Here is a 14678-nt window from a genome sequence, read left to right as displayed (position 1 = left end):
TCTTTGGATTCCAACTCTGCCTATTCTTCTGCTTTTGCTCTTGTCTTTGAAAGACTTTGAAATACTGGTGGTATCCTAAGGCATCCATTCTATTCAAGGTTCCTTAAATGAACCCAACAACTCCCTGCAAAAATTTAGCCACCGCATGCATTGGCCTTGTCTCAGGAACTGGGCCAGACCTTTCTCTACTTACTGCCTCCTGCTGCTCTTGCTTTTTTTCCACTTGGCTTCCTACTTCCTTAGTTTGGTTTGGATCTTATTGTTAAATTATCCTCCATTTGATTAACAACCTTATTGGAAACTTGTCAAGACATTGGGATGTGATGGCTGGCATTAACCTCCTGGTTTAAAAGTGAGTATTGTGGTGCAGTGGCCTGGTCCTAGACTGAATGCAAACCTTGCCCAGTTTTCCCCTCCTGACTGGACATTTCCAGAGACCATCAGTCTCCAGAATTCATGCCCTCCCCTTCCAAGCAACAGGGGGTTACACAGTACCTTCCTCTCATTCCCTCTGCTGGCAGCACGGCCCACCATCTGTGTATTACAAAGGGATGACAGCAAGATGTTTGGCATTCTGTATGCTGTGCTCTCCAGGACCCTGTATATTACTACAGTCACTGCTACTGAGGGGACAGCTTATCAGGCATTTCAAGTACAACTGTTTGTAGATATCCTAAACCTCAGGCATACATGTGGACTGGAATGAGTTTAAAACTTGGTCTCTTTCCTAGTGGAAGCAGCAGAAGAGTGGGTAGCTTCCATGGAGTCTGACAGGCCAGTATTTGGGCAGCTTGAATTTTCTGAGTGATGAGTTTTAGGGTCTTACCCATTGAGAGGTGGCCAGTATCATCACACCCAGGCCCTAGGAACAAGTCTATGGAAGAGATGTGGGAGAGTGGAAGAGCTTAGTTCTCTAGACCCAATTCTGGATACTTACAAGGACATTTCCTCATAGACAGATCAGAGCTGCCAAGCCCACTGCCAGCCTCTCTAACCCGAGACGTGTGTGAGGATGGAAGCATAGATGAGGACTTCCCCTCTCTGTCCCATATCTCCTTGATACCATTGCCAAGCCCCTACCTTCAATGCTGAAGATGGAAGAGTGGGAGACCTCCTGCCACTCCTTGCTGCGAGGCTCTGTTTGTACCAGCATTGGCAGAGTAGACACGCTGCAGGCTAGTGTTCAGCCTGTATCAACCCCACCAGGAAGAAGCTGAAATACTGTCCATATGACTGCCCAGGGGTAACTACTGGTCCATGCCATCCCTTTACCCCCACTTTCTGGTACAGTGGAATGAATTATTTCCACCAAACTGAAGATGGCATGCCACTGCTTTCAGATTGAAGCGACGAGAGATTCAGAGATATCAAGTAGTTTATGTTCATCCAGCCCTAATAGGTACCTGACCTCATGCCAGCCTGATCTGAATGGATACACTGGTGATCAATGACTTATGAGACCATCCACAATGGGATATGTCGGGGACAGGGAATGCCCAGACTAGGGCTGTCCATCATTACTGGAGAAAGTGAGTTTTTCTGGAATCTAGAAACAGGAAGCAAATAGGGACTTCCCAGGATGCCTAGGCATTGGCTCTGACCCAAGTTTTGAAAGCTCCTCACTTCCAATTTCACTCCTACCATCTACCAGGCTGGTGGGTAGGACCAAGTATCAGAAAGACTCCTTGATGAGCAAAGACTTTTAAACTGCATTTAGCAAGATGCTAGATTCCACAGAAATTCCTCTGGGGATGCCATAGACTAGGTGGGGGGAGTTTGGGCAGAAGGGATTCTAGGTTCTGTCCCCACTAGAGCCCTTAAAAAGCCCAGTTGTGCATACCTAAAACACAGCCATGCAATTGCATGTTAATCGTGTGGCCCTCAGACTCAAGAAACCATTTATACTGCTTCTCTTCTGCCAGCTCCCAGAGCAAGCATCAGTGTACAGTAAGTCTAGGGGAAAGAGGAATACATTAAATGATTTTAAGGGATGCCAGTCAGCAAGATCCAAAATGAAGGAAATTCTTAAACACAGATAACTTAAACATAGATAACTTGCTTTTTCAACAAAGAGAACACAAGATGATAGAAGGAGGTAGAGGGATTTTATAGATTAAAAGGGACTTGAGACATACTAACCAATTGCTATATGTGAAACCTGGTTAGATCTCCCCCCCCCCAAAAAACTAAGCAAACAAAACGAACAAACAACAACAACACACACACAAATAAAACAAAACAAAAAACATCCAAAAAACAAACAAAATAAAACCCCAAAATGGAAAACCAAAAAACAAAACCCAAAAATCAGGTAGGAAAAAAAATACACAAGGCAAATAATGAAATCTGACCACAGAGTGGTCAGTAGATGATTTACTATTAATTTAGTAGGCATGATAATGTAATGTGATGCTAGGTTTAAAAATATTCCTTACCTTTTTGAAATATATACTAAAACCTTTACAGATGAATTGATATGATATGAATTAGCTTCAAAATAAAGTAGGTTAGTAGAGGAATGTGGGCAGGAGGTCACATAAAACAAGATGAAACAAGAGTCTTCATCGAAGCTGGGTGAGGGACAATATCTCTTTTACTTTTGTTTGAAATCTTCCACAAGAAGAAGTTAAAAAGATTCTGAACATCATGAATGGCATAACTGAGTAGGTTTATTTTTTCATTATTTTTTCTCTTTTTGCCTATATTTATTATTTATACCATGTTTTGGGGGGGCAAATTACTCTAAATTTTTCAAGAGGTAAGGGGAGATGAAATATAAAAAGGAGATATTTGCCTGCCTATGCATATACACGCTTCAGCTTCAATCACGATGATTTTGGAGGTCATTTATGGACCCATGTTGGAATTCTGTCATTGTCCTTTTTATTCATTTAACCTCCTACATTCTGGATGTTTTCTCAAGCTCAACTTCTTTATCACTGATCACTAGTTAGAAGACTGATGTGTAGACAAAGTATATGTGTGTGTGTGTGTATATATATATATATATATATATATATATATATATAACAACATATGTAATAGGTGAAATTTTTCTATACGTGGGTGGATAGATGTAGTTTGTTCTGTATATCATCTACATGTAGAGAAATCTTTCTACTTATAGATGTAAATGATACAGACATAGTTTGCAGGGACGTCTGCTTTTGGTACTTCCATTATTGACTTGCTTTGGCAATCATGATTTTTACTTTACTGCATTTTATTTTTATCCCTATATTCTTTTTTTAAATTTAATTTTATTTTTTCAGTGTTTCAAGATTCATTGTTTATGCACCGCTCCCAGTGCTCTATCCCTATATTCTTAAGAGTCACAACGTCTCTCCTAACTTACTAAGGATATAAAGCAGCTTGCTAAGTTTTTCTTCTTTAATTCAATAAATCTATTTTGGGTGGGTGATTTTCTCCCCAGCCCATCTTCTTCTTCCTTCTTTTACAAATGTCATAGGGTATGCTCTTTTCTATTTAGTCGTTCTAAGCTTCAGTAGTCTTTGAAACCCCTGCTCAGCATCTGTTGGAGTGCAGGGAGACTTCTTGGGTCCAGAGTGAGAGGGTGGACGGGGTGAACAGACTGAAGCCTGCCAGTAACTGGGGCAGGAGGGTAAGCTGGCACTAGACAAGAAATTCCTGCCTGATAAGTGCGGATTAATGCAAAGAAGGCGGACAGGACTCAGTAATAAAACTCTGAGTGAATGGGAAAGCAGTCAGCAGAGGCTGTCTGCACTGTAAGGACCACGGGAGAGTGTCGATCCCTTCCTGGATAACACAGAGCTCAAAGAAGATGGAACCATTTAAATTTATTTATTTGTTTACAAATGTAGAGTCTGAAGAATAAAAGGAAGTAAACAAAAATACGTAAGCTGCAGGCACCTGGGTGGCTCAGTGGGTTAAATCCTCTGCCTTTGGCTCAGGTCATGAGCTCAGAGTCCTGGGATCCAGCCCCGCATCGGGCTCTCTGCTCAGCGGGGAGCCTGCTTCCCTTCCTCTCTCTCTGTCTGCCTCTCTACCTACTTGTGATCTCTGTCTGTCAAATAAAAAAAATAAAATCTTAAAAAAAAAATACCTAACCTGCTTAACGAATTCAGGCTCTAGAATTCTTACTTCAGGGCAAAGGAAACAGCAACTTCAGAAATTATGTGTGCCTCATCTAAAGCATGAGTTTTAAGACTGCTTTGATAGCCACCGATTTACAAAAACAAACATACCAAAGTGAGAAACTTGCAGAGAGTTGAGCTTCTCCAACATTAGCTTTATGATAAGTTCTTCGGGAATGCTTTGACCACTGAGCAGTATTGACTGCAACTAAGAACCAACAAAGATAGTGTATATTAGTGTATATACACTTGTGACACAGAGCATTTTTTTTTAAATCATAATAATTTTGACACTTAGATTTACCATAACTCCTGATTCAGTTTCCCTCGCAATCTGTTCTTCCAACACTGGTAAAGCTAAAATATGAATTCAAAATATTAGCACAAGCTGATATTAGAATTGCCAAATTAAGAAACACATTTGTGTTTTATAATGGTAACAAAGATTAATATTTGCATATCACTTTAAGAGTTTTCAAAGCACATTTATACACATTATGTCACTTAAGCTAACCAAAGGATGAGGCAGCAGATTGTATTCCACAAAGAACTTGTCTCTGCTATTCTCTAGCTAAAAGATCTTGAGGAAGCTAACTTCTTAAATATCTCTGGGCCTTGCATGCTTATCCCCTGTATAGCACACAAGAGAATGTGAGGATGAAATGACATTGTGTACGGGACAATGATTTGGAATTGGAAAGTGTCACTCAAAATTATACACAAAGTATTATTAGTCTATAGACTTTTATTACCATAGAGTTATATCCAGAGCCCATTAACTTTGCTCTCTGATTAAATGAAAGGAATACGCATCAAGAAATGTAAAAATAAGTAAACACTGGTTAGAAAAAGGGGGCCTGAAGCTGGAATTCCAAAGATTTGTTTCCTTTTAAGAGGAAATATTCTATCCCTTATGGACGACATCCCGGGACAGAAGTGACAGGGACAAGACCTAGGGGAGGACTCAGGAACTGAATTAAGTCCCTCATTGCTAGTCATCTATGATTGTTCTCCCCCAAATTGTACCAGATTGCAATTTCACTAACAGCACATGGAATCAACATTTCATAACATTCTAGCCAAAAATAATTATAAAAACTTTAAAGGTTCTTTGTCAATTTGATAGGCAAATATGGATCAGTGCTTTTTATTTTAAGATTTTATTTATTTATTTATTTATTTATTTGACAGAGACATAGTGAGAGAGAAAGAACACAAGCAGGGGGTGTGGGAGAGGGGAGAGGGAGAAGCAGGCTTCCCGGTGGGCAGAGAGCCCCATGTGGGGCTTGATCCCAGGACCCTGGGATCATGACCTGAGCCAAAGGCAACTGCTTAAGGACTGAGCCACCCAGCACCTTGGATCAGTGTTATTTTAATTAGCATTTCTTTGAATAACAACTTTTTGGTTATATTTGTCTATTTTTATTTCTACTTTTATGAATTGACAATTCACTCTTTTTTGCTTATTTTTCTATTAGAAAAAAATAGTTTTATTGATTAAAAGAATATTTTATATAAAGATAGCAGTCCTCATCTTATATACTGCAAAGAACACAAAGCAAAATAATAAAAAATAAAATTTATCATTGAAAATAATTATGTCTTGGGGCACCTGGGTGGCTCAGTAGGTTAAGCATTTGCCTTTGGCTCAGGTCATGATCCCAGGACTCTGGGATTGAGCCCTGCATCCAGCTCCCTGCTCAGTGGGGAAACTGGTTCTCCCTCTCCCTCTGCCCTTCCCAGCCCCCCCCCTTCTGCGCTCTCTCTCTCAGATAAATAAATAAAATCTTAAAAAATAAATAAGTCTTGAAAAATGCTCTTAAGAACAGTTGTGAGGGTTTCTTTTCTTCTCATCTTTCATAGGGAGATACCCAAAACATATGTCTCCAGTAGTTCTAAATGAGAGAATTAGAGAATTGGAGGCCAGAGAATGAAGTGAGACATTCCATACATCCTTCTAACTTCTATGAACGAAACTAAGACTATCTGAAAAGCAGAAATAAGCCTGATGCTATCATGAAGATAACATTCACTAGGCTGGTAATGTGTGATAAAGTAATTACAGCAAAATGTTAACCACAGAATCTAGATGGTATAATTCTTTACATTTTTATGCATATTTGAAAGTTTTTATAATAAAACTTTGGGGGGGAAGGGTAAGATTTACCTTCTACACGAATACATTTCCATGTCTGTGCTATCTGATGAGCTAACGTTGTCTTCCCAACCCCCTTAAAAAGAAAGATGTTATTTAAAACCCACAAGCATTTGCCAGTGAAACAGATATTCTCATTTTAAAAGACTCTATTGATGGTTACAATACATGAATATTATCAAGTGAATTTTTTGTCCACAAAAATTAATGAATAGTAGACTCTACATATTTATAGCTTAATTTTTCTCTAGTTATTGTCACATTTGCCACATTTTTTGAAGTGATTTAAATAACCTTTTTTAAATTAAGAAAATAACCCTGAAATCAGGCAGCTATACCATTATGACATTCCAGGTACTGTCCTCTTTTGACTGCCAAATTTTGTAATTTCGAATACATATCATTGTGATTATATTGAAATCCATCACTGTATCTCTTTTCTAAAGTTTTTAGTCATGACTGTTTTGACAGACTTCCACTTAGTAACTTTCAAGAACAAAAAACTCCTATTTAATGGACATCTTTGAAAAGTATAATATTTTCAAGACAGTAGATCACTTTAACATAGCAACATTTGCATCTGAGTGCTCTCACTGTTGACTTTTATTTTAAACATTTTAAAATTTAAATTTAGTTGATTAACATATAATGAACTTTTTTATTTCAGAGGTACGGGTCTGTGATTCATCAGTCTTACATAATACCCAGTGCTCATTACATCACATACCCTCCTTAAGGACCATCACCCAGTAACCCCATCCCTCCACCCACCTCCCCTCCAACAACCTTCAGTTTCCTATGATTAAGAGTTTCTTATGGTTTGTCTCCCTCTCTGGTATCATCTTGTTTTATTTTTTCCACTCTTCCCCTATGATCCTCTGTTTTGTTTCTTACATTCAACATATTAGTGAGATTATATGGCAGTTGTCTTTCTCTGATTGACTTATATCGCTTGGCATAATACCTTCTAGTTCCATACATGTTCACTCTGGACTTGTGAAACTCTACTGAATGTTAAGAAACATAATGAAAGTTACTGGAACCATTTCTTGGTACCTGTCCCAGGGTCTATATAAAATTAAATCAAGGGTAGGATCCAGCCCTTAGTATGTGCTGTTCTGGAAAGGCCCTTTAATTCACCAATTCAGGCTCTCTAATGGTAACTACCAACTAGTTCAATGGCTGAAAATACTGCTCATTTAGAGGTTCTTACTAGAAATGCCTAATAAGGCAGGATACCTTGTGTCATCCATTTTGGTTTCTTTTTATTTTGTGGAAAGACAATATATAGGTCCATGAACACATTGCAAAGGTAAAACACATTGCCTTTCTGTATCTTCAGATATTAATGGGAGAGCCCAGTTTGTCTCCATAGTGTCCTGTCTTCCCATACTCAGAGAGCTTCATAACAAATTTCACAGAAAGTTTTATAAGCAAATTATGTTTGAAATAACTTTTGATCACAGACTACTAACAATTGTCATGCTTTGATTTTGCAATACTTTGATGAATTCTATTTCTTCATAATGTAAAAACAAAGATAAGTACAATGTAGGTTCCTTTTCAATTAGAGTGTACAAGACAAGATAAAGTTAAGAACTTACAACCAATATTATATCAGTTATTAAAGTCATACAATGAAAGTCTAATACTCGAAAAAATTAGCACATTTTGTGGTTTTCATTCTTGTATGGTAACATAATGTTAGGATTTTAAAAATAAAAAAATAGAGTAAATAATAAGTTAGGAAAGATAACTTACTGGTTTCCCAAATATAACAAAGCAAACAGGTTTAGACAGCAAAAAGTTATATTCAGCTTCATCTTCACTAAATATATCCGCAAATGAATGCTCTTCTGTCTCCTCTTGAGAATTCATAATATAAACTACTACAGTAAGAAAGAATACGATTGTCAGTGATTAATCTAGTTAGAAGAGGAAGGCAGGTGAGGGAGAATGAGACTATCCTGAGAATTTACTTCGCCTAGAAGACGTTCCACATCACTAAACACAAGGATTTTGCTGATATTCACAAATAAGTTAAACTTATCTATTAAAACAATAATAGGCTCTTAGTTTGAAATAAAAAGCAAAATCTAACTATATATTGTACAAAAGACAGCTAAAATGAAGTGTTTCTGCAAGACTAAATTAAGGGAAAACATACATATATACATACATATACATATATGTTATGATGTGTATATTCGATTAAAGATCAAATTAAATATACTATATGTATATATACATATATATGTCACACAGATATGTATGTGTCTATGTGTACATGTGTAGGGACTACCAATGGCTCTAACAGAAATCCGAATGGAAATTAGACAATACATAAAACTGAAAAAGAACATATACAACAAAAGTTAGAAGATATAACTAAGGTAGTATTTAGAAACCTTAAGTACTTACATTAGAACCAAAGAAGCTCTGAAAAATACATGAGGTAAGCTCACCACTTTTAAGATGTTGAGGAAAAAACCCCAGGAAAAATAGAAAAATATATTTTAAAAGTTAATAAAATAGAAAACAAACATATAGAGAGGGTCACCAAAGCTAAGTAGTGGTATTTTGAAAAAAAGTATAAATAGAAAACTTCTGTCAAGATTGATCAAGAAGATAGAAGGCACAATCAAATAATTTTAGAAGTGTGATTTCTTATATCTTGAAATTAAGATTTTTTTATATCTATCATTAATCAGAGAATGTTCTCCATGGTATACTAATTTTTTGAAATTTGTTGTGGTTTGCCTTATGGCCTAGTACATGGTAGTTTTTTTAAAGATTCCCTAAAAAGTACATGTGATTTATGTTTTTTTTAAAAATGTAGTGTTTTTTAAATGAAGCTTACATTAAGTTTGTGAATATTAGTGGTTAAATCTTCCATAATGCCTACTGATTTATTGTCTACTTGATCAAACAATATTAGATATATAAAAGAGGAAGGACTACAGAGTAACAATGCTACAGATGTAATATAGATAGGTGAGGATATCATAAACCAAAGTTATCCCAAATAAATTTGGAAATTTAAACAAAATTGATGAATTCCTAGAAAAATCAGCTTCTCAAGAAAAAAAAAAAAGAAAACCCGAGTGGTTCTATAACCATAAGGAAACTGAGTCAGTGACTAAAAACCTTCCCACCAAAGAAATCAGATGGTTTTTCAAAAAGTTCCAAGTCTTACAATCTTACACTCTTTCAGAGAAAAGATAAAGTGGAGATTTCTTACATCCGTTTATCGGTCTTATAAACTTCACCTAAATCAGAGAATAGTGTGAAAAAACAAAACAATGTACCAATTTCGTTCATAAACAGGATTTACGAAATCCTAATATTAGCTAATTGAATCCAGCAATATATAACAAGGTAACATCAAGACAAAGTTGGGCTTTCCACAGGAACTCAAGGTTGGCCTAATATGAGAAATTAATTTATCATATTAAAATAAAAGAGAAAAACTGTATGATTATCTTAGTAGGTATAGAAAAAGTATGAGACAATCAACACCCTTTAATGATTAATAAGAGATAATTCTCTTAGCAATTAGGAATAGAAAGGAATTTTTTAACCTGATAAAAAGTATTAACAAAAGACAAACTTTACATTTAATGGTTAAATATTAAAAATGTTCTCTTCAGGTCATGACAAGACAAAAGAAAGAAAACTGTAATTATTCCCAGTTGATATGATTGCCCACATAAAAACAAATATATCACAGATAAATTTTGAGAATTAATCTGCTAATCCAATTTGCTGGATTCAAAATGATACAAAATTCAGTTGCATTTCTATACAGGATGAATTGCTAAAAAATGTAACTAAGGATAAAAAGACTTATCTTTGAAACAAAATAATAATGTGAACAGGATTAAATATTATAAAAGACATACAAACCATTTATGGAAAAATTACAAAATTTTATAAAATGACTTTAATAGGCAGACTTCAAAAATGGAACATAACTATGTCCCATTGGTCTGAGACAATGTTCATGGCAATGAAAGTGGATTATGTGGGCCATATGCTTCCAGGTAAAAGGAATATGATTATATTTCTCTGTGGAATTTAAGAATATTCAAATGGGCTTAATATACCAAAATTACTTTAAGATGTCATTATGGAACAAGACATAGTAAGAATTATTACTAGTATATTAAAAAGATTGAGATGAAAACTTCATGACAAAAGAACTAAAATTTCAAGTTATTTTTAGGAACAAAAAATAAGTAATGCCACCATAAAATGTAGTTATAAAGGAGACAATACATCTAAATCTTTTAGAGAGATGGTGCATTTATTAAAGAGTATTAAGTGCACTAAAACCAGGAACCTAAGGCCTGGGATGGAACATTTATGTGGATGTCTAGATACTTTGAACCCCATGATTATCTGTGTTAGGCAGGAAACTAGGCATGAGCCAAAGGAGGATGGACCGTAGCCATCCTCACATCCCCAGCAGAGGACTATCTGGGGATCACCCCACTCCACCCATCTGGCAGTTGGTTTGCAGTTACAACATCTCAGTGGGGGAAGGATTAAGTTTGCTGTGCTTATTGCACTTGTGCAGAAAGTAGCCTCTGGTCCTTATTTAATCTATGCCTCTAGAATAGCAGAATATGGAGTAGGGTGTGAAAGGCTCACAGAGGTGACATGTTAGATGGATTTGTTAAAGGAGGACATGTTAAATGAGGCCCGAGAACACATCAGCCACCTCCGCTCTTCGGGATGGCCAGAGGATACTCCCTTCTTTAAGTCTACAAGGAATGAACTAATGAGGCACTAGTATTATTACTAAGCTCAGGGTGGCTGTCCTTTGTAGGCCAGGACTGAAGGTAGGAGAAAGGCTGCTATGATACTGGGGTCCCATGCCTCAGTGAGGATGAGAGAATCTGGGAGAGCAGAGGCCAGATGGCAGCACTTAACCACCAGAAGCAAAGTAGGTGTAATTACTAGAATGGGTAGGAAGTCCAGAATGGCAGCAAGCAAGATCCATAGAGATCGGCGGTGATGGCTGGTAAGCCACGGAATTTCTAGGGGCAAAACAGATGAGCAATCAGCAAAATGCTGATGAACTTACATATCTAAAAATGACAAAGGGCAAATGAATCAAAGGCTGATATCAGCAGCCACAGTGAAAAATCATGATTCCTTGCCCAGTTCTTAACTCCAAAGCCCATTTCTTGAAGGGGAGGCAAGGAGCCCTTAAGAATAGGCCCCACAACACCTAACAAGTATTCACAATAGGGATTCCCCAATCCTTCTCCAAGAGAACCTATAACCATTAACTGGGGAAATACACATGGAGAACACGGGACTATTCTCCTCTTTCCAAGTCAATAGGACACAGGCTCTGAGTTGACACCAACACCAGTGGATTCAAAATGCCATCATGGCCCCCAGTGAGAGTGAAAGCAAATGGAGAACCAGGGATCAATGGAAACTTGGCTCAAGTCTATCCTATAGTACAGGGTCTATAGGATCACTTCGTGATTATTTTCCTGGTACGTAACAGGGATTGCAGCTGGCAAAACCTTCACCGTGATTCCCTGCCTGTGGAGTAAGAGCCAATGTGGTAGAAAAGCCAAATGGAAGCTCATGAAACTGCTTACTGGCTCCTTGGCCCCTGGGCCAGATAAATAAGAGTAAATCATTCTGATTGAATGGAATGGAAAGGTGCTAACCAAAACTATTTAAAAGATGCATAGCCCTGCTTAATTCTCTAGTGTGGCTTAAAAAAAAAAAAAAAAAAAAAAAAAAAGATAGATCATGACAAATGATGGGGATTACTGAAAACTTAATTAAGGAATAGCCTCATTTATAACCATTGTGCAGATGAGAGCTTTGCTAGCTGGACACAGCTTCTTGTTCTTGGTAGGTAGTTACTCATCTGGCCAATGTGTTGTGTTTTTTTAAATTCCCGTCAGAAAAGAATATTAGAAGCAGTTTGATTCATGTCAGCAAGAGATATTCTGTTCTACACCAGGACTCTCCCATGTTTGTAGCAAATAGAGTAAAAGGGGGTCTTATTGATCTATAATATCGGGTGATCAGGGAGTGGCAAATGTCCAGGATGCCTTCCTAGGACACATGAGCAGCAGAAAGTGGAAGATAAATTCACAAGGATTTAAAGGCTTGTTACTTTACTTACTGAAGTTTTAAAAGACTAGTGGTCTGGGTCATTCTGAGATATTCTCTCCAAGGTAAAGGACAAGTTATTGTACCTTACTCATTCTACCTCTGAAAGAAGGGGTGTAGTATTTTATAAGTCTCTCACTTTGGGAGACAGATGTAGCACACTTGGGGATACTGTTCTGATCCATTTAATGGGTGACTTGGAAAGCTACCAGTTTTGGGTGAAGCTCAGATAAAGAAAGAGCTCTGCTGAAGTTTTGGTGTATGATACCAGAGGCCTGCTTCTTGGGCCATATACCTGCCCAGATCCCAGGATGTGACAGGGAGGTACTTAGAGCATGGAAGAATTCTTTTGGAGTCTTAGCAAAGCCACAACAGAAACCTCTCAGTGTAGATCCCTGTCTGCAGCAGAGAACCATTCCCCATTCAAGCAGCTGCTCTTGGCAATGCTCTGGGCTCTGGGAGAGGATGAGTGCCTGACCATGGGACATCAGGTGACTCTGGAAACGGAAGTGCCATCATGAGCTGGGTATGTCAGATCAAGACCTCAAGTTGGACAGGCATAGCAGCAATCCACCAAATGATAAAAATGGAACACTGGGATCAGTTCCAAGCAGATCTAAAGGGTACAAATAAGTTTCATAAAAAAGCAGCCCAGACCCCATGTCACCTGTCTCTTGCTCACCAATGTCTCTCTTTTAGCTCACACCTCATATGGAATTCCCTAGGATCAGCTGATAGAAAATATTTATCAATAGCCAAAGGCACATAACTCAATTCCTCAAGCCCTAATGTCACCCTCCCCTCCATAAAAACTGAAGGAGGCTGAGGTAGAAGGAAAAGTAAATAAAATTTCTTCTAAACCTAAATCTCACTAACAAGGACGCTTGATAGCAGGAATGTAACATTCCACCAGGAGACTCCCAATTGTCTTTATGTTAGTGCCTCATTAGAGGGAAAGTGGCCTTGGCTGGATAGTAACCAGGCCTTCAATATCCTGACAGTCTTCTTTACCCCAATAGCTCTTCGGAACAACCCTTTGTCCTCACCTACCCAACTCCTGTGTATATATCCAGCCACTCCTCACATGACCGGCGCAGCAGCATCTCCGTCTGCCTACAGGTCCTGTCCCCGTGCTCTAATAAACCACCTTTTTGCACCAAAGACGTCTAAAAAATTCTTTCTTAGCCGTTGGCTCCGAACCTCACCTAGGTTCAAGACTTCATCACTTCCAGACTTTAATCCCACTTGGGGGGTAGCCCTACATGATGATGATTAAGGAAATCCTTCTTGTGGGCAGAGGTTTTTTAAAAAAGATATTTTATTTATTTATTTAAAGAGGGAGAGAGAGAGCACAAATGCAGAGAGGGAGAGGGAGAAGCAGACTCCCCATTGAGCAGAGAGTCAGACACAGCGCTCCATCCCAGGACCCTGAGACCATGACCTGAGCCGAAGGCAGACGCTTAATCGATTGAGCCCCCCAGGTGGTTCTGTGGGGAGAGATTTAAGCAGTATTCCTAGGTCCTCAGGTTGGAGGACAATACTGAAGGTTTGGCCCAGGGCCTTAGAGGAGCAAGATTGAAAGACAAAAGAAAATGACTTTTGGGGAACAGGCACGTGAATGAAACTATGTGAATGAAACTGCGAGAGGGGTTAGCAAACACACTCTGTGGCGACCTTTAACAATCACATCCTTGTGTCATTATTCCCTTCCCTCAATGTGCTCTCCCTTAAGTGGGAATTACTCTGAGACACACATCTCAGGATTCTCCAGTGATTTCAGCCCACAGAGACATTTGCTTGGTAATATCCCCTTGGTCAACTTCCTTCTGTTCATTGATGTTGTTTCCTGGGATTATTCCCATATAAAGCTCTTGACTTTGAATTTTTGTCTCAGGATCTGCTTCTGGGTGAACCAAACGGAGAAAATGTTCAAACGGAAGTGCTGTTACAGTATAATAGAATAAATGAAAACTAATATTGGAAACCAGAAATCCACAGATATTGTAAAAGTTGTTATCCTAAATGAAAATATTAGTGCAATTTATTTAATTAATACTTGATTTCATATGAAATTTTAATATGTATTTAATACTTGATTTCATATATTTAATACTTGATTTCAGATTAATTGGTTTCCATTATGAAACAAAACAGAAATATTCTTCCTAGCTGAAAGATCCAAGTCAACATAAAATGCCAGAACTGACCTGACCATCTTTCCAGTTCTTAAGCAGGACAAAACTATGAAAGAAAATTAAAAT

General features: G+C 37.8%; 1 protein-coding gene across 12 annotated transcripts in view; it reads right to left on the bottom strand.

Moving 5' to 3' along the window:
* The window catches only part of AK9 (adenylate kinase 9), a 113913-nt gene that overhangs the window by 98672 nt on the left and 563 nt on the right, over positions 1-14678 (bottom strand). For all 12 annotated transcript variants that reach the window (XR_006606815.1, XM_045080220.1, XM_045080218.1 and 9 more), the window contains exons 2-5: positions 8032-8159; positions 6283-6346; positions 4420-4472; positions 4227-4323 (exon numbers count right to left, since the gene is read on the bottom strand). Coding sequence is in view for 11 of the 12 variants with exons in the window: in XM_045080220.1 (XP_044936155.1) it covers positions 4227-4323; positions 4420-4472; positions 6283-6346; positions 8032-8148 (331 nt within the window). In the remaining variant the exon portion in view is untranslated. The remainder of the gene's footprint in view (positions 1-4226; positions 4324-4419; positions 4473-6282; positions 6347-8031; positions 8160-14678) is intronic.

Source organism: Mustela putorius, unplaced genomic scaffold (assembly GCF_011764305.1).
Source record: "Mustela putorius furo isolate JIRA1106 unplaced genomic scaffold, ASM1176430v1.1 tig00000450_pilon_pilon_pilon, whole genome shotgun sequence".
In the NCBI taxonomy this organism is placed as follows: Eukaryota; Metazoa; Chordata; class Mammalia; order Carnivora; family Mustelidae; genus Mustela; species Mustela putorius.
This window is presented reverse-complemented; position numbering and strand designations above follow the sequence as displayed.